The sequence below is a fragment of the Xenopus laevis genome, chromosome 5L (genome assembly GCF_017654675.1).
Source record: "Xenopus laevis strain J_2021 chromosome 5L, Xenopus_laevis_v10.1, whole genome shotgun sequence".
In the NCBI taxonomy this organism is placed as follows: Eukaryota; Metazoa; Chordata; class Amphibia; order Anura; family Pipidae; genus Xenopus; species Xenopus laevis.
This window is the reverse complement of record NC_054379.1, coordinates 169542582-169567295: the sequence shown is the minus strand read 5'-3', so window position 1 is coordinate 169567295 and position 24714 is coordinate 169542582. Positions and strand designations below refer to the sequence as shown.

Below are 24714 nucleotides of genomic sequence, written 5' to 3'. Positions count from 1 at the left end.
GTCACATCTTTTTGCAAAACTCATATAGCAGATCATGTAATCTTATTGTTATGTCAGGAATGCAATGCTGCAAATAGTGGTTTAACAATTGCATTAAATTGATGGAATAATAAAGAGTGGTCCTTACCTGCAGCAGTTATTATTGCCACACATTAGCACCTCCCTCCCGCCGCAGCATATGGTGCAGTAGGATTGATAGCCGTCATCATCGTATTGGTACGCGCACTCCAGAAAGCAGTTCTGCACACAGATGAAATGACAATACATATGGCAGCCCCGACCAACAGCCTCTTCTCACTTTCCAATAATCCGTTATATATATATATATACACACGCACACATCTATGAGAAGCCTAAAATGCTCTGTATTGATGGTAAGGGCATGGCATGTTTGCATAACTGAATGTCAATCATAGCAAGAGGGCGTGGCCTAATGACATAGGGCCACTGGGAGTGGACGGAATATACGGGCTGATTTATTACCCACATGGTGACATACACTGGCCAATACCTTACACAGAATAAACTAGGGATGCACCGAATCCACTATTTTGGATTCAGCCGAACCCCCGAATCCTTCACGAAAGATTCGGCCGAACACTGAACCGAATCCGAATTTGCATAAGAGGTTTTGTGTCTGCCTTACCTTGCAGTTTTGGCACATGCCCCCATTAAACAGGGGGTGTTCCAGGGTAACATTCAAACTGCCACAGGAAATACAGATATCTGGAGGGGAGAGAGAAGGGTGAAAAGTCAGAACCCAAATAACCTGCTGGAGGCTGAGGATTTAGAGATGCTGAGTGCCCTCTCCTGTACTGTGTGATGTCTGCTGTGTACTGGCTATAGACTATGGATAATACTCAGAGTACTGTCTCCTTTACTATACACTGGCTATAGACTATGGATATTACTCAGAGTACTGTCTCCTTTACTATACACAGGCTACAGTTTATGGATAATACTTAGAGTACTGTCTCCTTTACTATACACAGGCTACGGACTATGGATAATACTCAGAGTACTGTCTCCTTTACTATACACTGGCTATAGACTATGGATATTACTCAGAGTACTGTCTCCTTTACTATACACAGGCTACAGTTTATGGATAATACTTAGAGTACTGTCTCCTTTACTATACACTGGCTACAGACTATGGATAATACTTAGAGTACTGTCTCCTTTACTATACACTGGCTACGGACTATGGATAATACCCAGAGTACTGTCTCCTTTACTATACACTGGCTACGGACTATGGATAATACTTAGAGTACTGTCTCCTTTACTATACACAGGCTACAGACTATGGATAATACTCAGAGTACTGTCTCCTTTACTATACACAGGCTACAGACTATGGATAATACTCAGAGTACTGTCTTCTTTATTATACACATGCTACAGATTATGGATAATACTCAGAGTACTGTCTCCTTTACTATACACTGGCTACGGACTATGGATAATACTCAGAGTACTGTCTTCTTTATTATACACATGCTACAGATTATGGATAATACTCAGAGTACTGTCTCCTTTACTATACACTGGCCATGGACTATGGATAATACTTAGAGTACTGTCTCCTTTCCTATACACAGGCTACGGACTATGGATAATACTCAGCGTACTGTCTACTAGTACTATATAGTGATTAGTAACTATGGATAGTGATTGCTTCGATTAGCGTCTCAGGTACTATACTGTAGCTGGAAGATGCTATACTATATGCTCGTTGTTAATAACTTTGCCAATGCTTGTCTATATGGTAATATGTTCACATGTGGGGGTGGGTTCTGTCTAAAGTAGGGGTGCAGGGGATGTCTCTGTAGTCTGTATCTAGAATATGTACATATATCACACACAGACTCCTGATTCCCATGACATACTCACCTTCAATGTTCCTGCACTTCTGCCTTACTTCATAGACCAGTCTCTCTGCCAGGGAGGAGGAAGAGATAATTAGTATTCCAAATATAATGATATTATTATATGGGGGATAGAGAGGTGGAGGAGAACTCAAAACATTGATATTATTATAGAGGGGATAGAGAAGTGGGGGAAAACTCAATATAATGATATTATTATATGGGGGATAGAGAGGTGGGGGAGAACTCAAAATAATGATATTATTATATGGGGGATAGATAGGTGGGGGAGAACTCAAAACATTGATATTATTATATAGGGGATAGAGAAGTGGGGGAAAACTCAATATAATGATATTATATGGGGGATAGAGAGTTGGGGGAGAATGCAAACCCAGTTAACTCTCTAAGATAAACTCACAGACCATAGGGAATCACATGAGCATCAGAAGAGAAAGGAATGAAAGCAAATTCCTATCTTACTTATGGGCAATAGAATCTGAGTTCTTTCCAGTACTCACAATTCCCAACGGGTTACTTCCCTCTCACTGAGGGTTCTGCCAGGGAAATCAAGGTAATGGAGCAGCACCCTCTAGTGGCCACAGCAGCAATGACGGGCATGGGAAAGCAAGCAGTATGGCAACAAGCGGGAGCTTATGGTGACATGCAGTTGTGCATAAGGCTCGTACCTCGTGTGCCCTCATCAATGATTTCCTTGACCTTGGGTTTTTCTGTGCTTTTTCGAGGTTTTTTAGCTGGAGGGGGAGGGGTGTAGGCAGCTGCTTCGGGTTCCACCCACATTTCTGTGTAAACTTCTTTGTATGGGTTGCGCTCCTCTGCAGAAACAGAGAGGGGGTAACATAACAAACAGTATGGCAGCACCACAGAACCAGTGAAAAACCCACAGCGAGGAAGATTCACAGGGAATTCGTAACAAATGGAGCGTTACTTTTGTTTTTCTTATCCATGCAAAGGACATGGTCATATGGGCCCATGGCAGGGTATATGGAGTCCAGCTTATGTAAGAAAGTGGGTGATAAATTTACACCTATAGCAACCAATCAAACATTGCTTTTGTTTTCTGACTTAAAACGCAGCAGTGCAGTTTAGCATCTATGTTAGTACATCAGCACCTTAAAGGAGTTGTTCTTTGAGTTAACTGTCTGTTAGTATGATGTACTGAGTGATATTCTGAGACAATTTGCAATTGGTTTTCATTTTTTATTATTTGTGGTTTTTGACTTATTTAGCTTTTTATTCAGCAGCTCTCCTGTTTGCCATTTCAACCATCTGGTTGCTAGGGTCCAAATTCCCCTAGCAACCATGCATTGATTTGAATAAGAGAAAAGAATATGAATAGGAGAGGCCTGAATAGAAAGATGAGTAATAAAAAGTAGAAATAACAATACATTTGTAGCCTTACAGAGCATTTCTTAGGGTCAGTGACCCCTAGTGATGTGTGGCTGGCCTGATACCCACGGGACCTGCAGGTTTGGACCAAACTCCCTGCTCAACTTGCGGGTCGCGGGCGACCTTAGACTGCCGGCTTCCAACTTCCTGTTTTATAGGGTTGCGCCTGCCCTGCCCCTTTTGTGATGTCATCGGCGGGGCGGGTCAGGGCGGGTCTATAAATGGAGGGGGAAGTCGGTGCGAGCAGGTGTGGGTCAGGCAGGTGTCGGTCGAGTTTGTCTCCACCCACACATCACTAGTGACCCCCAATTGAAAGCTGGAAAGAGTCAGAAGAAAGCGGCAAATAATTCAAAAACTATAAAAAATAAATAATGAAGACCAATTAAAAAGTTGCTTAGAATTGGCCATTCTATAACTAAACACCCCCTTTAATAGCTATATAGGTACAACATGGTTAATATAGTTACTATGCAAAGTGTTACCCTAAACCTCAGCCGCTGCCTGGTCTTCAGTAAAGGGAATTCTGGGTAATGTAGTCTGGTTGTGGGTGAGACTACGAGAGCAATAATGTGTATATATAATATAGTAGAAATAGTCTGTGCTGACCCCCCAAACTACTCAGACCAATTACACAAGGCAGAGGCCTACAAACGCACCCCTTTAATTTCTGGGCTCTGGAGTATAAACACACCCCACATTCCTCTATACAGATTTATTTCCTCTTTTTTTTATCTGGGGGTGACTAAAAGAAACAGCGCTGCACTCTGTAATGCAATTGGTCTGGCCCACAGGTGGGTGTGGTAAGAAGAAATTCAGTCTCAAAAGGGGTTTGTGGAAACATTTTCTATCCCCAACAATATTATAGCCCTGTCCCCCCAGAATTCCCTTTCCTGAAGCCCTTCTGTCCCGTGGGAGGCAAGCTGATGGGGACCAGGAACTTGGGGTGTCTCCTTAGCTGGGAATGAACGGTGAATGAACGGTGAATGAACAGAGAGGCAACAGTTTCTCCACACAAACCTGACGGAGGGGGAACAAGAACATTTAAGATATTTTGGGAAACAGACTATGGGGCCCATTCTCCATTAGCTGGGGTCACATTGGCTGAGCTTCCAAGGGAATGTTCTCCCCAAATCCCACCCAAGCTGGCTCAGACCTGGCCAAACGCGACCCACCTTCCAATTTGGAGCCATTAAGGGATAAATAACACACACACCCAGGGGCCCGTGTTCTTACGTCTGTTACAGAAATAAAAGTAGAATAAAAGGGGCCCGGTCTCATTCTCACCTTCTGGAGGTTCCAGTCCTTTGGGGCCAGAGGGTTGGAAGCCACCCAGCGCCCACTCGATCATCTGCTTGTTCTGGATTTCTACTGCTTTGGAATTGTCCGACTCGTCGTTTTCTGGGCATGTTGGGAAAACCTTTCTGGCTCGGGTGCTGGCCACCTGAAATATATGTCACCCCATTACCTGAAGCAACAGGGTCTCATTCTATTCATCTTGCTAAACGATGAGGAGCAACCAAATCTAGAAACGAGTCTTGGATCCCATGGCATCAACATTTCAGGCTCTGTTTTTGGTAACATTCAAGAATCTTGGGGGGAAGGAACAATTGGTGGACAACTGTTTCTCTGCAAGGCACTTCCCTGGCCAACCTCAGTCATGTCCAGAAATGGAGCCTGGCCAACTTGTTGATAGACTTTACCAAGAGAACTTCCCAGCAGAGCTTTCCTACCTGGAGAACCTCATAGATGGCTTTGCGGTACATGGGCTGCTTGCTGTAGGTGGCCTGGTGGAAGGTGCCGGCGAATGAACTGAGAGGCAACAGTTTCTCCACGCAAACCTGACGGAGGGGGAACAAGAAGATTTAAGATATGTTGGGAAACAGACCATGGGGCCCATTCTCCTTTAACAACAGTTTATTAAGAAAAATGTCAGCACTTACCACAGAGAACTTGCTGTCCCCAAACCACATGACCCAACGTGTCCCCTCTGCTGCGCGGCTCCTTCCCGTCATCCACCAAGATACAATGCGACCAGGCCACCAGGAGAACCCACGGAGCTTGCCCCACACCAGTTCTCCAATGCCAAAGCCCCGACCATCCTAGCAGAGAAGAGCAGAGGAAGATGAATTGGATACATTCCGACTGTGGATCATAAATGAGAATTGTGGGATTCCATCCCGGAAGCAGCTGGCAGGTCCTGGGCCAGATGGTATTCATCCCAGGGTACTTAGAGAGCTTAGCTCTGTGATTGCCAAACCTCTTTACTTAATTTTTCAGGATTCAGAATTGCTAATGTGGTGCCTCTATTCAAAAAAGGTTCCCGTTCTTAGCCTCAAAATTATAGGCCAGTTAGTCTGACTTCAGTAGTAGGAAAGCTTTTTAATGGGTTATTAAAGGATAAGATACTGGACTTCATAGCAAATCATAATACTATGAGTTTGTGCCAGCATGGTTTTATGCGTAATAGATCTTGCCAGACTAACTTAATTTCTTTTTATGAGAAGGCAAGTAGAGACCTCGATTCTGGGATGGCAGTGGATGTGATATACTTAGACTTTGCTAAAGCATTTGATACAGTGCCACACAGAAGGTTACTGGTTAAATGAAGGAATGTTGGCCTGGAACATAGTATTTGTACCTGGATAGAGAACTGGCTAAAAGATAGACTACAAAGAGTGGTGGTAAATGGAACATTTTCTAATTGGACCAGTGTTGTTAGTGGAGTACCGCAGGGCTCTGTACTAGGTCCCTTGCTTTTCAACTTGTTTATTAATGACCTGGAGGTGGCCATTGAAATTACTGATTCTATTTTTGCAGATGAGACTAAATTGTGCAGAACTATAGGTTCCATGCAGGATGCTGCCACTTTGCACAGTGATTTGTCTAAACTGGGAAACTGGGCAGCAAACTGGAAAATGAGGTTCAATGTTGATAAATGCAGGTTATGCACTTTGGCAAAAATAATCTAAATGCAAGTTCTACACTAAATGGCAGTGTGTTGGGAGTTTCCTTAAATGAGAAGGATCTTGGGGTCTTTGTAGATAACAAGTTGTCTAATTCTGGGCAGTGTCATTCTGTGGCTACTAAAGCAAATAAAGTTCTTGTATAAAAAAGGGCATTAACTCAAGGGATGAAACATAATTGTGTCTCTTTATAGGTCCCTGGTGAGGCCTCATCTGGAGTATGGGGGCAGTTTTGGACTCCAGTCCTTAAGAGGGATATAAATGAGCTGGAGAGAGTGCAGAGACTAAGTGCAACTAAACTGGTTAGAGGGAGGGAAGAGTTAAATTATGAGGGGAGACTGACAAGGTTGGGGTTGTTTTCTCTGGGGGAAAAAAGGCGCTTGTGAGGGGACATGATTAGACTTTACAAGTACATTAGAGGACATTATAGACAAATAGCAGGGGACCTTTTTACCCATAAAGAGAATCACGTACCAGAGGCCTCCCCTTCAGACTAGAGGAAAAGAAGTTTCATTTAAAGGAACAGAGTAGGGGGTTCATCACAGTGAGGACAGTGAGGTTGGGGAATGCACTGCCGGGTGATGATTCAGTTAATGACTATAAGAGGGACTTGGATGATTTCTTGGACAGACATAATACAAAGGCTATTGTGATACTAAACTCTATAGTTAGTATAGATATGGGGATATATCATTTATGTGACAGTAGGGAGGGGTGTGTGTATGGGGCTGGGTTTCCATTTGGAGGGGTTGGACTTGATGGACTTTGTCTTTTTTCAACCCGATTTAACTATGTAACATATTTACTAAGCTGGCCAGGAAAATAAGAAACGTTGGACAACACTCTCTATCTGCTGCGGTGATGCTCACCTCATACTCTGCCTCTTCGTCTGCAGACTTGGACGTATTTTTGTCGACAGCATCAGGCGCAACCGGTTCGGGGGTGGTGGCCACTGTGGGGGAGGCGGGGTCTGTGGGTTGCTGGGGGGCCAGCGGGCAAGGTTCCTCTTCCTTATGAGGCTCCCGTGACACAGTTTCTTCCATGGCGTTGATCACGGCTGCCAACTGCTGCTTCTTCTCAGCCTGCGGGAGACACAAGCAATGAAATATTTGTTACTGAGCAACAACAACATGAGCAGCAGAGATACATTCCCTGGTTATTAACTGACTGACAGCAGGACTGGGCTTCTTGCAGCAGGAGGGGAGGGAGAAGGTCTCAGCTTCAAGGATCTCCCTCACAAACTGATTGGATCTGGGAAGTTCAAGTGAGACAATTGTCTGGCAATAAACCCTGTCCAAGTGGGACACTGCCTTGGTTTCTATAAGGGGCCCAGGGTTGCAGTTGGTCGTTTTCTGCCCCATTCATTTCTATCAGCTGGTTTACACTGGCGACAGCAAATACATACAAACAAATGAAGTTCCAACATTAACATTTTGAGGGAAATTGCACAAAATCAGAACCACAAAGTTGTATAGACCGAGCTGTCTATGAGTGGCATAATATGGTGAACCGTGCTGGGCCCGGCCCCCATATATAATGGGGCACTAAAGACTAGAGGCTTTACTGTAGTGGACCATTCAGAGGGCCAGACCAAGTTTTATCCAATCAGAGAATTAGAATATTCCTAGGGCCAGACCAACATGTAGCCAATAACAGCATCAGAATATCCACAGGGCCAGACTGACCTTTATCTAATCAGATATTTAGAATATTCCTGGGACCAGACCAACCTGTAGCCAATCAGAGCATCAGAATATTCACAGGGCCAGACTGACCTTTATCCAATCAGATAATTAGACTATTCCTAGGACCAGACCAACCTGTAACCAATCAGAGCAATAGAATATCCACAGGGCCAGAATGACTTTTATCCAATCAGAGAATTAGAATATTCCTAGGAAAAGACCAACCAGTAGCCAATCAGAGCATCAGAATATTCACAGGGTCAGACTGACCTTCATCCAATCAGCGAATTAGAATATTCCAAAGGCCAGGCCAACCTGTAGCCAATCAGAGCATGAGAATATTTACAGGTCTAGACCACTAGACTAGAACACCAGCACTGCTGCCCCAACTATAACTTGTTCCTATAAACTAAAGGCACCACCACTTTGGGGCAGATTTACTGAAGAACAGAACTGGGAGTTCCTGGAGGATTCCCAGCAGTTCAGGGGTGTAAATAGTGCAGGTGCAGCAGGTATTCAATGTTTCTAAAGGTCACGTTTAAATAAACTTGTAGTATGATACAGACAATGACATTTACAATTGGTCTTCTTTTTTTGGTATTCCAGCTTTTTGGTCAGCAGCATTCCAGTTTGGTATTTCAACAGAAACCTTGTTGCTAGGGTCTTATTTACCCTAGCAACCAGGCAGTCAACTGAGCGAGAGACTGGAATATGAATTTGCACGGTGCTGAATAAGAAGTAATAAAAAGTAACAATAACAATTAAAATTAACTCAAAGGTAAACTGCCCCTTGAACACATTCCTGACAGTTGGATTCAAGCTCCGTTCTGGTTGCTAGAGAAAGGGAACTTAACAACCAGACAGTGTTTTACATTTCACATAAGAAGCAGAAAATTAAACAGGAAAAATAGTTAAATTCTGAAGATTTGAAAATTATCTGAAAATGTCCCGATGTGTCCCCTGCCCACCGACAAAGGAATTCTGCCCCCGGGGCTTAGAGACGAGAAATAAATTTGCCATTAGGAGGGGGCACTAAGCCCCCAGTATCTGCTTCGTTACTTTAAAGGGGTTGTTCACCTTTTATTGAACTATTAGTATGATGTACAGAGGGATATTCTGAGACAATTTGCTATTGGTTTTCATTTTTTATTATTTGTGGTTTTTTACTTATTTAGCTTTTTATTCAGCAGCTCTGCAGTTTGAGCCGTCTGGTTGCTAGGGTCCAAATTACCCTAGCAACCATACACTGATTTGAATAAGAGACTGGAATATGAATAGGACAGAGCCTGGATAGAAAGATGAGTAATTAAAAGTAGCAATAACAAAGAAATTGTTGTCTTACGGAACATTCGTTTTTTAGATGGGGTCAGTGACCCTACCATTTAAAAGCTGGAAAGAGTCAAAAGAAAAAGTCAAAGAACTCAAACATTATAACATATAAATAATGAAGACCAATTGCAAAGTTGATAGGAAATGGACATTTTGCAACATACTAAAAATGACCTCAAAGGTGAACCACCCCTTTAATCCCATTATGAGAAATCCTCTCATTCCCTGGGGAGCACAGAGGCTCATGGGAGTGGCCCTAGAGAATCGTGCACAGGGGCCACACCAGGAGACGTATAAGTAAGAGATTAGTGCCCCCCAGTTCCTCTATGATTCCAGGGTAATTGTGATACTGCCAGTGTAGCAGAACTACAGGTCTCGTGAGTGAGTTCTAGATCAGAAATTCAGTGCATTTATTCCTGTATTCTGGATTTAGCTGTTGTTCAACATTAACTCCCAGCAATGCAGAAAACTATAGCTGGAGGGCAGCAGTGAGAGTTGCCACCTTGCTCCAGTCATAGCCACTGCATGTGAGGCTCCCATGCTGCCGGCTGATTGGTTCAGCTAAATGTTGCACAGCAGGAGAGAAAGCAGTGCAGGCTGCAGCAACTAATCCTTTTTCTGGGTATGATTTTAGCATGTGGCTCCCCGTGTGCAGCCAGCGATCATACCCAAATCCCTGTTCTATGTCAGCCATACCATCTTATCCCTAGGGGTATAGTGCTGGGGGCTGCCCCTTTACTGTACCTGTGGGGCCCTCCTGCGCAGCGTGCCTCTTGTACAAGTAACATTCCTCCTCCTCCTCCTCTTCAGTCTCTTCATCTGGGAGCAGGTCAGGCTGCAAAGTGCCAGGAACTTCTGCTACAATAATGGGGCCCCTCTGTACCTCCCAGAGATCTCCCACTTAGCCCCTCCCACTCACCCCTCAGCAGCCAGTGCAGGGCACACAGCTCAGCCAATCAGCACAGGAGGGGGGGGTCCCCAGTTTCTCAGCACCCTTAACTGCTTGATTCCTCCCCCACGACTGCCCCTCCCAACTCTCTTTGATGATAAAGGAAGGGAAAGTGTTAATGGGAAGAAGCTTAGAGGCAGACCCCCCCTGAACTACAAATCCCACAATCCCCTGAGATCTGGATGGTTTAGTGTCCCCAAGCAGACGATTGGCTGAATAAAAGGGAATGCTGCAGGGATTGCAAAAGAGTATTCTTTTTATTTAAAATAAAATCATGTGAGGGGCTGCGGGGGTCTATACAGATGGTATGTGCGCCCCTGAATCCCACTCTAACGGGGTTATTTACTAAAACTCCAATTTATCTCATGTATTTATTAAACCAAGCTCGACCAAACGCCCATCCACGATTTGATCTTATTTATCAATAAAATAACTAGAAAAAGTGAGGTCGGGAAAAGACTCCATAAAACGGAGCAGTTTTTCTGGGTTATTTCTGGATTATCGGACGACACCCAACGTAGAGCCCGATATGTTTAAATTGTAACAGGGACATCTGCCATTGATTTCTACACAACCTCGGCAGCTTCTAAATTTAGTTGGTTTCAGACTCAGACTTTTAGGAGCTTCAGCGTAAAAATTTGAGGGTTTTTGTTTCTCTAAAAATTCAAGTTTTTGCCCAGAAAACCTCGAGCAGAAAAGAAGGTTTAGTAAATAACCCCCTAACCGTTACTGGAAACATCTGACTGTGTGTCCCTAATCACCGTGGCAACTTGGTCTGGCTCAGTGTTAAACACTCCCACATTTATTTATTTGTGCTGTTTTATATTATTAGATTATCTGGAATTTACTGAGGGTGTAGTTGCTCAGTGCTGCCCCCTAGTCTATGCTCACTGCAAATTCTAGACCTGGGGGGGGTGTCCCCCAATCACAAGGCCCTTATCCTTTTGGCTGTGCAAATCAGGAGAATGAATTGTGGCTACAACACTCCATCCCCCCATGTCCCTCTTACCTATCACATTCCCATCAGTCCCTGTCCCAGTGAGCTTACAATCTAAGGTCCCTATCACATTCCCATCAGTCCCTGCCCCAGTGAGCTTACAATCTAAGGTCCCTATCACATTCCCATCAGTCCCTGTCCCAGTGAGCTTACAATCTAAGGTCCCTATCACATTCCCATCAGTCCCTGTCCCAGTGAGCTTACAATCTAAGGTCCCTATCAAATTCTCATCAGTCCCTGTCCCAGTGAGCTTACAATCTAAGGTCCCTATCACATTCTCATCAGTCCCTGTCCCAGTGAGCTTACAATCTAAGGTCCCTATCACATTCCCATCAGTCCCTGCCCCAGTGAGCTTACAATCTAAAGGTGGCCATACACGGGCCGATAAAAGCTGCCGACAGACCGTGTCGGCAGCTTATTGGCCCATGTATGGGGGCCCCCGACGGGCTTCCCCGATCGAGATCTGGCCGAAAGTCGGCCAGATATCGATCGGATGGGATTAAAAATCCCGTCGGATCGCGGCCGCATCTGTTCGTTGATGCGGTCCCGCGATCCGACCGCCCGTTTGGTGAACGCTAGGATCCGATCGTTGGGCCCTAGGGCCCACGATCGGATCAGCCCGATATTGCCCACCTCAAGGTGGGCATATCGGAGGGAGATCCGCTCGTTTGGCGACATCGCCAAACGAGCGGATCTATCCGTGTATGGCCACCTTAAGGTCCCTATCACATTCCCATCAGTCCCTGCCCCAGTGAGTTTACAATCTAAGGTCCCTATCACATTCCCATCAGTCCCTGCCCCAGTGAGTTTACAATCTAAGGTCCCTATCACATTCCCATCAGTCCCTGTCCCAGTGAGTTTACAATCTAAGGTCCCTATCACATTCTCATCAGTCCCTGTCCCAGTGAGCTTACAATCTAAGGTCCCTATCACATTCCCATCAGTCCCTGCCCCAGTGAGCTTACAATCTAAGGTCCCTATCACATTCCCATCAGTGCCTGTCCCAGTGAGCTTACAATCTAAGGTCCCTATCACATTCCCATCAGTGCCTGTCCCAGTGAGCTTACAATCTAAGGTCCCTATCACATTCCCATCAGTCCCTGCCCCAGTGATCTTACAATCTAAGGTCCCTATCACATTCCCATCAGTCCCTGTCCCAGTGAGCTTACAATCTAAGGTCCCTATCACATTCTCATCAGTCCCTGTCCCAGTGAGCTTACAATCTAAGGTCCCTATCACATTCTCATCAGTCCCTTTCCCAGTGAGCTTACAATCTAAGGTCCCTATCACATTCCCATCAGTCCCTGCCCCAGTGAGCTTACAATCTAAGGTCCCTATCACATTCCCATCAGTCCCTGCCCCAGTGAGTTTACAATCTAAGGTCCCTATCACATTCCCATCAGTCCCTGCCCCAGTGATCTTACAATCTAAGGTCCCTATCACATTCCCATCAGTCCCTGCCCCAGTGAGTTTACAATCTAAGGTCCCTATCACATTCTCATCAGTCCCTGCCCCAGTGATCTTACAATCTAAGGTCCCTATCACATTCCCATCAGTCCCTGCCCCAGTGAGCTTACAATCTAAGGTCCCCATCACATTCCCATCAGTCCCTGTCCCAGTGATCTTACAATCTAAGGTCTCTATCACATTCCCATCAGAGCCTGTCCCAGTGAGATTACAATCTAAGGTCCCTATCATATTCCCATCAGTCCCTTTCACAGTGAGTTTACAATCTAAGGTCCCTATCACATTCCCATCAGTCCCTGCCCCAGTGAGCTTACAATCTAAGGTCCCTATCACATTCCCATCAGTCCCTGTCCTAGTGAGCTTACAATCTAAGGTCCCTATCATATTCCCATCAGTCCCTTTCACAGTGAGTTTACAATCTAAGGTCCCTATCACATTCCCATCAGTCCCTGCCCCAGTGAGCTTACAATCTAAGGTCCCTATCACATTCTCATCAGTCCCTGCCCCAGTGATCTTACAATCTAAGGTCCCTATCACATTCCCATCAGTCCCTGCCCCAGTGAGTTTACAATCTAAGGTCCCTATCACATTCCCATCAGTCCCTGTCCCAGTGAGTTTACAATCTAAGGTCTCTATCACATTCCCATCAGAGCCTGTCCCAGTGAGATTACAATCTAAGGTCCCTATCACATTCCCATCAGTCCCTGTCCCAGTGAGTTTACAATCTAAGGTCCCTATCATATTCCCATCAGTCCCTTTCACAGTGAGTTTACAATCTAAGGTCCCTATCACATTCCCATCAGTCCCTGCCCCAGTGAGCTTACAATCTAAGGTCCCTATCACATTCCCATCAGTCCCTGTCCCAGTGAGATTACAATCTAAGGTCCCTATCATATTCCCATCAGTCCCTTTCACAGTGAGTTTACAATCTAAGGTCCCTATCACATTCCCATCAGTCCCTGCCCCAGTGAGTTTACAATCTAAGGTCCCTATCACATTCCCATCAGTCCCTGCCCCAGTGAGCTTACAATCTAAGGTCCCTATCACATTCCCATCAGTCCCTGTCCCAGTGAGCTTACAATCTAAGGTCTCTATCACATTCCCATCAGAGCCTGTCCCAGTGAGTTTACAATCTAAGGTCCCTATCATATTCCCATCAGTCCCTGCCCCAGTGAGCTTACAATCTAAGGCCCCTATCATATTCCCATCAGTCCCTTTCCCAGTGAGCTTACAATCTAAGGTCCCTATCACATTCCCATCAGTCCCTGTCCCAGTGAGCTTACAATCTAAGGTCCCTATCACATTCCCATCAGTCCCTTCCCCAGTGAGCTTACAATCTAAGGTCCCTATCACATTCCCATCAGTCCCTGCCCCAGTGAGTTTACAATCTAAGGTCCCTATCACATTCCCATCAGTCCCTGCCCCAGTGAGCTTACAATCTAAGGTCCCTATCACATTCCCATCAGTCCCTGTCCCAGTGAGCTTACAATCTAAGGTCTCTATCACATTCCCATCAGAGCCTGTCCCAGTGAGTTTACAATCTAAGGTCCCTATCATATTCCCATCAGTCCCTGCCCCAGTGAGCTTACAATCTAAGGCCCCTATCATATTCCCATCAGTCCCTTTCCCAGTGAGCTTACAATCTAAGGTCCCTATCATATTCCCATCAGTCCCTGCCCCAGTGAGTTTACAATCTAAGGTCCCTATCACATTCCCATCAGTCCCTGCCCCAGTGAGCTTACAATCTAAGGTCCCTATGACATTCCCATGAAATATATTCATAGTGCCAGATGGGTACGTGGGGCAGAAAGTGGGTATGAATGGGCTCAGGTTACATTCAGTGCTGGTGGATAATGCGGGGGGCACACAAGTTACACAACATACAGTATTGTGAGTGTTTGTATTGAGACAATAAGAATAGAAGTGATTAATGAGCAGCGCTGGGGAGGAGGAGGTGACAGAATTAGGGAGAGGAGGGCAGGTGCTTGTGTTGCTTATATATATATATATATCTGTTTGGCACAACATATAGAGATTGTATAAAGCTGCTCACTGTGTGTAATTACCTCAGAGCCCATAATGTAGAGACTAGAGAACGTCAGAAAACAGAGGAGCAGACGCTAGTGTTAGGAAATAGCACTTTATATTTAATAGGTTTATTTATGAGGAAATCCCAATGTGTTTCACAGAAGGCGTCTGTCAGGGGCACAAGTCTGTGCATTGAAAGCCTTTGGGATTTGAGTAAAAACCAAGAATTCTGAAATAAAAGACTTGCTGTTTTCTAATGCTGAAGTGTCTGAGGCCTGTGACTGGGCATTGACTGAAACCTTTCCCAGCCTTCATTATATGAATTGAAATCAATTAGGTCGCACTCACTTGTCTGCAACTTTGTTCACGGGTGCACTTTTCCCACGTGTCCTTCCACACGAATACGATATTTGTTAGGAATTCAAACGGGCAGCACTCCATAAAATAAAAGCCTTTATTTTTCACATGCAGGGCAACAGCAGAGCAACGTTTCGAGCTGCCTGGCTCTATAAGAAGCTTGATAAAGAGCCAGGCGGCTCGAAACGTTGCTCTGCTGTTGCCCTGCATGTGAAAAATAAAGGCTTTTATTATATGGAGTGCTGCCCGTTTGAATTCCTAACAGCCTTCATTATATGCTCAAGTTTTACCCAATGAATAAGCTTGACTGGGCCTCAGTATTCCCAGCAGGGGCTCTGGAGTGGGGGACACAGTGAGTGAGAAAGGGAAGATCCTAGAAGTGTTGTCAAACTACAACTCCCACAAGCCTGATGATTGTGACGCTTATACACAACGGTACATTCTCTCATTCGCTTGTGTATGTGCGGAGGCGCCACAGACCATAATACCTCACAAACCCGCGCCATTTTATTAGTTTCACTCAAGAACTTGCTCACAACTGACTACCCGTGCGCTTCCCGCCCAATCTAGCAATCGTACTTCCCACCGACCAATCAGCTGAAGGTGCACTATCTGTAATTGACCAATGAGCTGCATCAACCCTTAACCGATTATTTAGACCTATGTTTTTCCTTCATGAAGAACTTGCCGCTCATTTTTTTCTCCTCACTGACCTATCGGCTGACCTGTAGATATCCCGCCTACCGACCAATAATAAACGGTCTATGTTACTACTGTCCAATCAGCTTTCCACTCGTCCCATCTCTGTCCAATCAGCTGCAGCTTCCCTTCCCGCGCTGTTGAAGTTTGCGTGTGAGAGAAGAGTGACGCAGGGACAGGAGCGTCAGTAAGAACTAGTCATTATGGTGAGAGACTGAAGAACTATGTGTTTGTTATCAGTATGGCTGCGTGAGAAAGAAGAATTATAGGTGAGGTGAAGTCGCGGTGTATTCGGTGTTTCCCGACAGATTCCTCTCAGTATTGCGGAACATTCAGTTTATATTCCAATATCTGAACCCGTTCTCACATTTTCACCTTTTTAAGTCCCAAGAACTGACAATTAATGTTGGTTTTCTTTGAATAGACCCAGTCACATAATGGGAGGCCCTTGGCCCTAGGTAACCATGGCAACAGCGCTGTGTCTCCATAGAGTAGATCTGCCCTCACGTGCCAACAGCTCGGTATCTTGGTAAAGTGGCCCCATGTTGCCTGTCCCTGCTTGTCTTGGGGGCCCACAAAATGGCCCAAATGGCCTATCATAGGAAAGCATTGGAACCCTGTGCCTGGGGCAGATACAGACAGGACACGTGCTCTGGCATCTCTGATTGGTGCCTGTCTCTCCCCACCTCTATCCTATGTGTTGCTATGGTGACTGGCCCAACCCCTGAGTCCCACAGGCCTAAATCTAACTGGGCTCCTGGGAGAGAAATTGTTCTTATTGCTGGACTGCCTGTTGCTCTCTGGGTTCTGGGCTAAAACAACATTAGATTTTGTTATTAGGAAACACTGACCAGAGAAGGGACAGAAGTGGAACAGAAAAGAACAAAACCGGATATTCAATGTTGAAACTGAAGTGATTGACAATTAGCTGGGGGGCCAGTGTTAAGGTGCAGGTGACAGATTGTTCTGTTTTGGGGGGCACTGTGACACTCCTGGGGGCAGATAAAGGGGCGCTTCACCTTCAAACAACCAGTTTCTTTCACATCACCAGAAATAACTTTTTCCAATGATTTTCTATTTATTATGTGTCACCATTTTTCTAATATTGACGTGCAAAGTGTCATTTTTCACCTTCTGAAGCAGCCCTGGGAAGGGGGGGGGGGTCGCCGACCCTGTAAATTGTTCTAAATCGATACATTTAGTTGATACATTTGTTATGTTTGTCCCTGCTGAGCAGAATCTCTGGTTTTCATTAAAGGGATACTGTCATGGGAAAAGAAAATTTTTTCAAAATGAATCAGTTAATAGTGCTGCTCCAGCAGATTTCTGCACTGAAATCCATTTCTCAAAAGAGCAAACAGATTATTTATATTCAATTTTGAAATCTGACATGGGGCTAGACCTATTGTGAGTTTCCCAGCTGCCCCCATTCATGTGACTTGTGCTCTGATAAACTTCAGTCACTCTTTACTGCTGTACTGCAAGTTGGACTGATATCACCCCCTCCCTTCCCCCCCCCCAGCAGCCTAACAACAGAACAATGGGAAGGTAACCAGATAACAGCTCCCTAACACAAGATAACAGCTGCCTGGTAGATCTAAGAACAGCACTCAATAGTAAAATCCAGGTCCCACTGAGACACATTCAGTTACATTGAGAAGGAAAAACAGCAGCCTGCCAGAAAGCATTTCTCTCCTAAAGAGGCACAAGTCACATGACCAGGGGCAGCTGGGAAACCGACAATATGTCTAGCCCCATGTCAGATTTCAAAATTGAATATAAAAAAATCTGTTTGCTCTTTTGAGAAATGGATTTCAGTGCAGAATTCTGCTGGAGCAGCACTATTGTTGAAAAAAACATGTTTTCCCATGACAGGATCCCTTTAAAGGCAGTTGTTAGAATTGATACAATAGTTGCAATTCTATTCCAGAGATGTTGCTGAGAAATGGACCAACTAAGGGGCAGATTTATCAAAGGTCGAGGTGAATTTTCAAATGAAAAAATTAGACTTTCAAGCTATTTCTTGTGTATCTCAACTAGGGAATAGTCCAAATTCGAATATCAAAATTTATCATGTACTGTCTTTAAAAAAATTCAACTTCAACCTTTCTCCATCTAAAATCTGCCGAATTGCTGTTTTAGCCTATGGGGGACCTCCTAGAACCTATTTGGAGTCAATTGGTGGACTTTAAAAAAGTTTTTTTTTGTGGGAAAAACTTTGAATCAAATGTGATATTCCTTTGATTCATACGATTCTAATTCAGCTGAATACGGACCTATTCGACCAAAAAAAAAAACAAACAAACTTCGATTTCGGTTGGTCTTTTTGAATTTCTACGTTTTTTTTTCAATTCGAATTCAACCCTTGATAAATATGCCCCAAAATGTTGCAAAATTGTAACAGTTCAGAGTCTGCACCTGAATTACTGAGATGCCAGACTCAAACACCAGAGACACCAACATTAAAGTTTAAACTTAGATAATGGAAAGTAACTGAAAAAAGTCTTTATTTCTGGGGAAGAATCTAAAAACAACTGAACTGAAAAAAGTGTTTGGAAGGTGAACAATGCCTTTAAGGTAACTTTTAGTATGTTCCAAAACTGCCAATTTTAACCAACTTTTCAGTCGGTTTTCATTATTTATTTTATATAGTTTTATAGTTATTTGACTTTGCAGCTTTCAAATGGGCGTCGCTGACTCCTAAAAAACAAATGCTCAGTAAGGCTACACATGTATTGTTAATGATACTTTATATTACTGATCTTTCAATTCAGGTCCTCTCCTATTCATATTCCAGTCTGTTGTATAAATCAATGCATGGTTGCTAGGGTAATTTGAACCCTAGTAACCAGATTGCTGACTTTGCAAACTGGAGAGCTGCTGAATAAAACACTAAGTCAAAACCACAAATAAACCAATTGCAAATTGTCTCATAATTTCCCTCTCTACTAGGCTTGGGCGAATTTGACCCGGTTCATTTCTCCCCAAAAATTTTCTGCCGGCGAAATGTCGTGGACGCCCATTAAAGTCTTTTTTTTGACTCACGACGCCATACAAGTCTATGGGCATCATTTCCGTTAATTTAAAGGGAAATTCATCAGCCAGACCAGTACTGTAGTAGTTGTTGTTAAAATACGTATTTTTGCCTTTTGCATTGATTAAAAAATATTCTGTTTAATTCCATGCACCAAAAAATGTCTTTACTGACTACCAGGTTCAACACACCTCACTATAGGAGAAAAAGAAAGTGTGTGTGTGTGTCACATGATACCAATATATAGCTCAAGGCAATTATTTTAAGTAATGCAATATTTTTCTTGCATTTTTCTCAGGTCTGAATAAGCAAATTAGGGTTAGGATTTGTTTCGTTGTTGAGCTGAATGTTATGCGAATGATCCAGAATTAAGCTGTGGATTTGGTCTCTGCCTACTTTACCAGAGTTTGTGAGCTGCTCTTCTAAGTTATGGAAAGAATATTGAATGTTTGCTTGACCTTTGCTCGCTCTAATTTCATTCCCTTCTCTTTTACAGGGTTATTGATTTTTCTCTTGGGGAAAACTGTTAATTGTACGCTTCGTTTAATCCACATCGAATGCTCCATTGATACGCTGTACTTTTCCCACCTATTCAGTTTGTTGGCTCGGTGGACCAAAGTTGCGCCGTTCCGCGTCCGTAGACACGAGTGAACTCTGAGCTGGTGTGGCACTTTGGGACAAATGACACTAGTGAGTGGAACTAGAGTGCAGCAGTGAGAATGAGGCTTATTAGCTGGAATACACATGGACATTAATATTGCATGTCTGCTTGATCCCTTGCTTTGTTTGATTTCATTCCCTCTCTTTTACAGGCTTATTGATTCATTCGCCTGCTGGGGTAAAACTGTCTGTTACTCACCACATTTAATTCACATGCACTTCAGTATTTGCATTCGGATCTTTTAAGGTAAATGAGAATTCTTTTCTTTGCCTAGTGTGTAGATACATATTTACATGAAATAAGTAAAACATTTTGGTCTCAGGGCAAAGACCCATAAAAAAATATCCTGTTATAGACATTGTCAGGGCAGCAGTGAGGATTGCAAGAACCAGTAGTAAGATGGCAGTACAGCTCCCTACTACAGAATCATGGTCCAGTGCAGCTGTCTAGCGTTTGAGTTTTAGGTATTATAATCACTGGGGGGAGCCTAACAAATAAACAGATGCAGATTGTGACTTAAGGTCCCATACAAAGGGGTTGTTCACCTTCCAAACACTTCAGTTTTTAGATTGTTCCCCAGAAATAAAGACTTTTTTCCATTATTTCTTTTTTACTGTTTTTCCAAAAAAAAGTTAAAGTTGAATGTTCCTGTCTCTGGCGTTTCAGTCTGACAGCTCAGTAATTCAGGTGCAGACTCTAAACTGTTACAATTTTGCAACATTTAGTTGATCCATTTCTCAGCAGTATCTCTGGACTATAAGCAACTACTGTACCAATTCTAACAGCTGCCTGTAATGTAACTCTGCTCAGCGGGGAAATACACAAGAAATGTATCAATTAAATGTATCAGTTTAGAAAAGTTTACATTGTCAGCAACCCCCCTCCCAGAGCTGCTTCAGAAGGTGAAAAATTACACTTTACACTTCACTATTAGAAAAGCGGTCACACATAGAAAGTAGAAAGGCATTGGAAAAAGTCGTTATTTCTGGTAATATATCTGAAAACAACTAGTTGTTTGAAGGTGAACCACCCCTTTAATACTGTATAAGCTTCATCATACTGAAATAAATACAATCAATGAAATATTCTTTGTCGTTTCTGAAATAATCAAGTTTATCTTCACTATTCCTCTCTCAGCGTCTGTTTCTCTTCATTCTGTCTTCATGCAGCAGTTGGGTGTCAGATATTCACTGACAGATGAATTAGAGATCACTCAAATAACTGATTCCAGTACAAACAAAATGTAACAAAATAACTGCCTTTTGCACAAATTCTGCATGTAGAGAGACATAATGTTTGGTGAGTTTAATAGAGTGAGCTCTAATACATCTGCTAGGAGGGAGCACTCCTATAATATATATTGGATCTAACTGTCAATGAATATCTGACACCCAACTGCTGCATGAAGAGAAACCGACACAGAGAGGAATAGTGATGATGAACTTCATTATTACAGACACAGTACAGAATTTTTAATTATTTGTATTTATAAAGTTTCTTATTTCAGTATGCTGAAGCTTATATTAAATTTTAATTTTGGCGATAGTTCCCCTTTACGTCAGCAGGTTATTGGGCAGTGTATGGGGGCCCTCTGACGGGCTTCAATTATCAATATAAAAAGTCGGCCAGATGTTGATCAGGCAGGTTTAAAAGTTGATGCGTCCCTCAATCTGACAACCCGTATTCTCCTCTTTGTGATCTGATTGTTGGGTGCATGATTGGATCAGCCCTATATCGACCACCTCAATTTGTGCATATTGGGGAGAGATCCCCTCATTTAGTGACCTTGCCAAACTAACAGATCTCCGTATGTATGGCCAGCTTTACACTTGAATAGGAATTAGTGCTATTGGTTTTGTGCCTACTTTCTAAGTTCTGGTTACGGCATTGCATCAGCTTGTGTAGCCAAGGCATTTATGTGACAGTGTGCCCTGAGAGTAAAATACGGTTTCCTTTCTGACTTCTTCCCACAGACACACGAGGTAGGATACCACACTGTCATTTACAATGTGACAAAGCTTTCGCAACACCACAGCAACGCTAGATGGAAAGGGTAACTTTCTCAGGGGTGTTTGCTGATTTATGTTTTTGTTACATTACAGCTGCAGGAAACGCAGCAAATAGAACTTAAAGGGAAAGTTCAACTTTGGATGCAAGTACCTATAATGAATGGTGTCAAGTCGTGCAATGTCTGCATCATTTTTACATATTTACAACTGTGGTTGTGAGCCCTTGTGTCTCATCTAAGGGAGAAAAGAAAATCTTCAGGGAGAAAAATCATGTTCTTTAAATTGGCAACATTCAGGCAATACTGGGAGTGGTGGTTGAATCTTCACTGAGCATAGCAAAATTGTTCCCCCCCACCAGAGGTGTGGGATATTATAGCCCTCACTGGTTGGGGGGAACAATACTATTTTGTAGGGATGCACCAAATCCAGGATTCAGTTAGTGATTCGGCCCTTTTTCAGCAGGATTCGGTCGGTCGAATCTTTTTGCATGGCCGAACTGAATTCTAATTTGCATATGTAAATTAGGGGCGGGAAGGGCAATCGTGACTTTTTGTCACAAAACAAGTAAGTAAAAACAGTTTTCCCCACATTTTCCCTCCCATAATTTGCATATGCAAATTAGGATTCAGTTTGGTATTCGGCGAATCTTTCATGAAGGATTCGGGAATTCGGCCGAATCCCAAAAAGTGGATTTGGTGCATCCCTACTATTTTGGTCAGAAAATGCCCCTAGTGAATGCTATCCCATGCACCCAGAGGGAGCCTCATATAAATTTACCTCTGTTTATAACCAATAAAAAATTCTTTACCTTTTTCTGAAAAAAATCAAGTTACTCTTCAGTATCCCCCCTCTCCGCAATATGTTTCTCTGTATGCAGCTTTGTGTAATTGTCTATACATAAGCGTCACGCAACTGGCCCAATTGTCAATCAAAATCGGACTCCAGTATAAAAGATACTTTGCTAAGAGGCAAATACATATTTCTATGAGATGAACCTCATGACGTTTTCATTTTCATGATATTTACCCTTTTATTCAGTGTACCACTGGTGTTGGCACTAGATAATAAAAATGAAGGCATACAAAGAAGTCACTAGATTCCCAGATAAAATGCTTGTTTTTGAAATAATTTCTTACAGACCTATGTACAAAAAGCCCAGTAAATATATTGCCCAATAAACACATACAGACCTGTGTACAGAAAGTCAAGCAACTATACAGCCCAATATTCACTTATACAGACTTGTAGAGAAAGCCTAGTGATCCTATACAGACACAGCTACAGTAAGCCAAGTAAACATTTGGACTAGTAATCCTATAGAGATCTATTATATGTCATGTCCTCTACAGAATCCCCACTTACATTTTACTGACAAATACTAATATTTAGAGCTATGTGATTGTGCCACTAAAATAATGGCCGCAGCTTTGGGCAGGGACCTCCTGTACTGTATCTCTTACCACATAGCACTAAGCTCAATATCATTATATATATCCTTATATACACTCTATGTACTGTGTTGTGTATATTTTAGGGATGCACCGAATCCACTATTTTACCCCCGAATCCTTCGTGAAAGATTCTGCCGAATACTGAACCGAACCGGCTCCTTAAGGGGGTTGTTCACCTTTTAGTTGACTTTAGTATGGTGTAGAGGTTGACAATTTATACAGGTTTCATTTTTATTATTTGTGGTTTTTAAGTGATTTAGGTTTGTATTCAGCAACTTTCCAGTTTGCAATTTCAGCAATCTTACATAGTTGCATAGTTAACTATGTAAGTTTGCATTTTTAGCAATCTGGTTGCTATGGTCCAAATTCCCCTAGCAACCATGCATTGATTTGAATAAGAGACTGAAACATAGTAGTAGAGTCCCAAATAGAAAGCTGAGTAATAAAAATTAGAAAAAAGTAATAAAGAGTAGCAATAACAATAAGGGGGTTATTTACTAAATAAACCCTGAATGCAAAAATCATGAAAAATTCATGATTTTTTTTCTTTTATAAAATCAGACTTTTAAAAAAAAAAAAAATCACAAATTTTTCGTAATTTATTAAACCCTGAGGATGGAAAAGTCTGAATCTAAAAATCTGGCTTCTCCGACCTGTGGAGGTTGCATATAAGTCAATGGGAGAAGTCTCAATGATTTTTTGATGTGTACTGGGTTTCGTGCAATACCCTGAAGAGAGCCAGAATGCAAATAATTCCAAAACTATAAAAAAAAAATATATAATGAAGACTTAAAATTGACCATTCCTTCTTTTTCCTTCATAGTAGGGATGCACCGAATCCAATATTTTGGATTCGGCCGAACCCCTGAATCCTTGTGAAAGATTTGGCTGAATACCAAACCGAATCCTAATTTGCATATGCAAATTAGGGGTGGGAAGGGGAAAACTTTTTTTTTTTACTTCATTGTTTCGTGCTAAAAAGTCACACGATTTCAGCCAAATCTGAATTCAGAAGAAAAAGGCCAAATCCCAAACTGAATCCTGGATTCTGTGCATCCCTATTCATAGTGCCATAATGCGGATACCATTTATATGCAGTTCTCGGCTCTGGCAGGCCGGAGAGTTTTCTGGGTTTTTCTGAGTTTTCCAAGTATTAGTCACAGACAGTGCACAAGAGCAAACCCATTCAAACAAGTTGTATACTGTATGACTTTGTATGTTAATTGTTTTGAAATGATATCACTGTCAGCATTTAGTATCAACATATGAACAAGGATTGTTTCATGTAATATAAATGGAGATTTGCAGATCAAGTGCAGCACTGGGGCAACATGCAGGGGGCCTCCCAGCACATGTTATGGGACCCTGCTTTAGCTCTTTTGCACCATTACAAAGCCCCCCCCCCCATTCTGTTCTGGCATAAAACTCAATCTAATATCTGCTTTAATCCTAGAAAGCATTTTCCTATAATTATTATAAAAGTAAAACGTTTTTAATGGAGACCTGAGAAAGGGAAAGTGACGTAACAAGAAAGTCAAGTGTTGAGAAATTTGACAAGATGGGAGCTAAATACAGAGACAAAGATGAAATGAGTAGGGAATAGATGCTTCTTTCCAAAGTATCAGGGGAAAAAACTAGTAAAGTCAGAGCTTGGTTTACCAGAGGCCTGAGGGAGTCATAGGACTGGCTAGTGATGGCGCAAATATGGGTCCTCTCATTACCAAACAATAACACAATAAATATCATGCCAACTGCCAAAAAGCAGGAGCCTTTTGTTAGATGTCCTGGCAAACACTGTAGCATT

The 24714-nt window shown here is 42.9% G+C and overlaps 1 protein-coding gene and 1 long non-coding RNA gene across 6 annotated transcripts in view; one reads left to right on the top strand and one right to left on the bottom strand.

Moving 5' to 3' along the window:
* LOC108716062 (DNA (cytosine-5)-methyltransferase 3A) overlaps window positions 1–24714 on the bottom strand; it is a 128858-nt gene that overhangs the window by 18417 nt on the left and 85727 nt on the right. For 2 of the 4 annotated variants that reach the window (XM_041563656.1, XM_041563659.1), the window contains 8 exons: window positions 7114–7326; window positions 5222–5380; window positions 5012–5119; window positions 4566–4722; window positions 2561–2707; window positions 1897–1941; window positions 647–726; window positions 128–240 (listed from right to left, as the gene is read on the bottom strand). In XM_041563656.1, the coding sequence (XP_041419590.1) occupies window positions 128–240; window positions 647–726; window positions 1897–1941; window positions 2561–2707; window positions 4566–4722; window positions 5012–5119; window positions 5222–5380; window positions 7114–7326 (1022 nt within the window). Of the gene's footprint in view, window positions 1–127; window positions 241–646; window positions 727–1896; window positions 1942–2560; window positions 2708–4565; window positions 4723–5011; window positions 5120–5221; window positions 5381–7113; window positions 7327–10002; window positions 10214–15047; window positions 15164–24714 lie in introns of those variants that run through there. The other 2 variants (XM_041563657.1, XM_041563658.1) reach the window with 2 other exon arrangements.
* LOC108716078 lies at window positions 15777–21632 on the top strand. 2 transcript variants are annotated; one of them, XR_001935632.2, is made up of 4 exons: window positions 15777–15961; window positions 19286–19479; window positions 19602–19696; window positions 21424–21632. It is a non-coding gene; the product is annotated as an uncharacterized LOC108716078 (long non-coding RNA). The 2 variants fall into 2 exon arrangements; XR_001935631.2 differs by having other exon boundaries at window positions 15777–16024.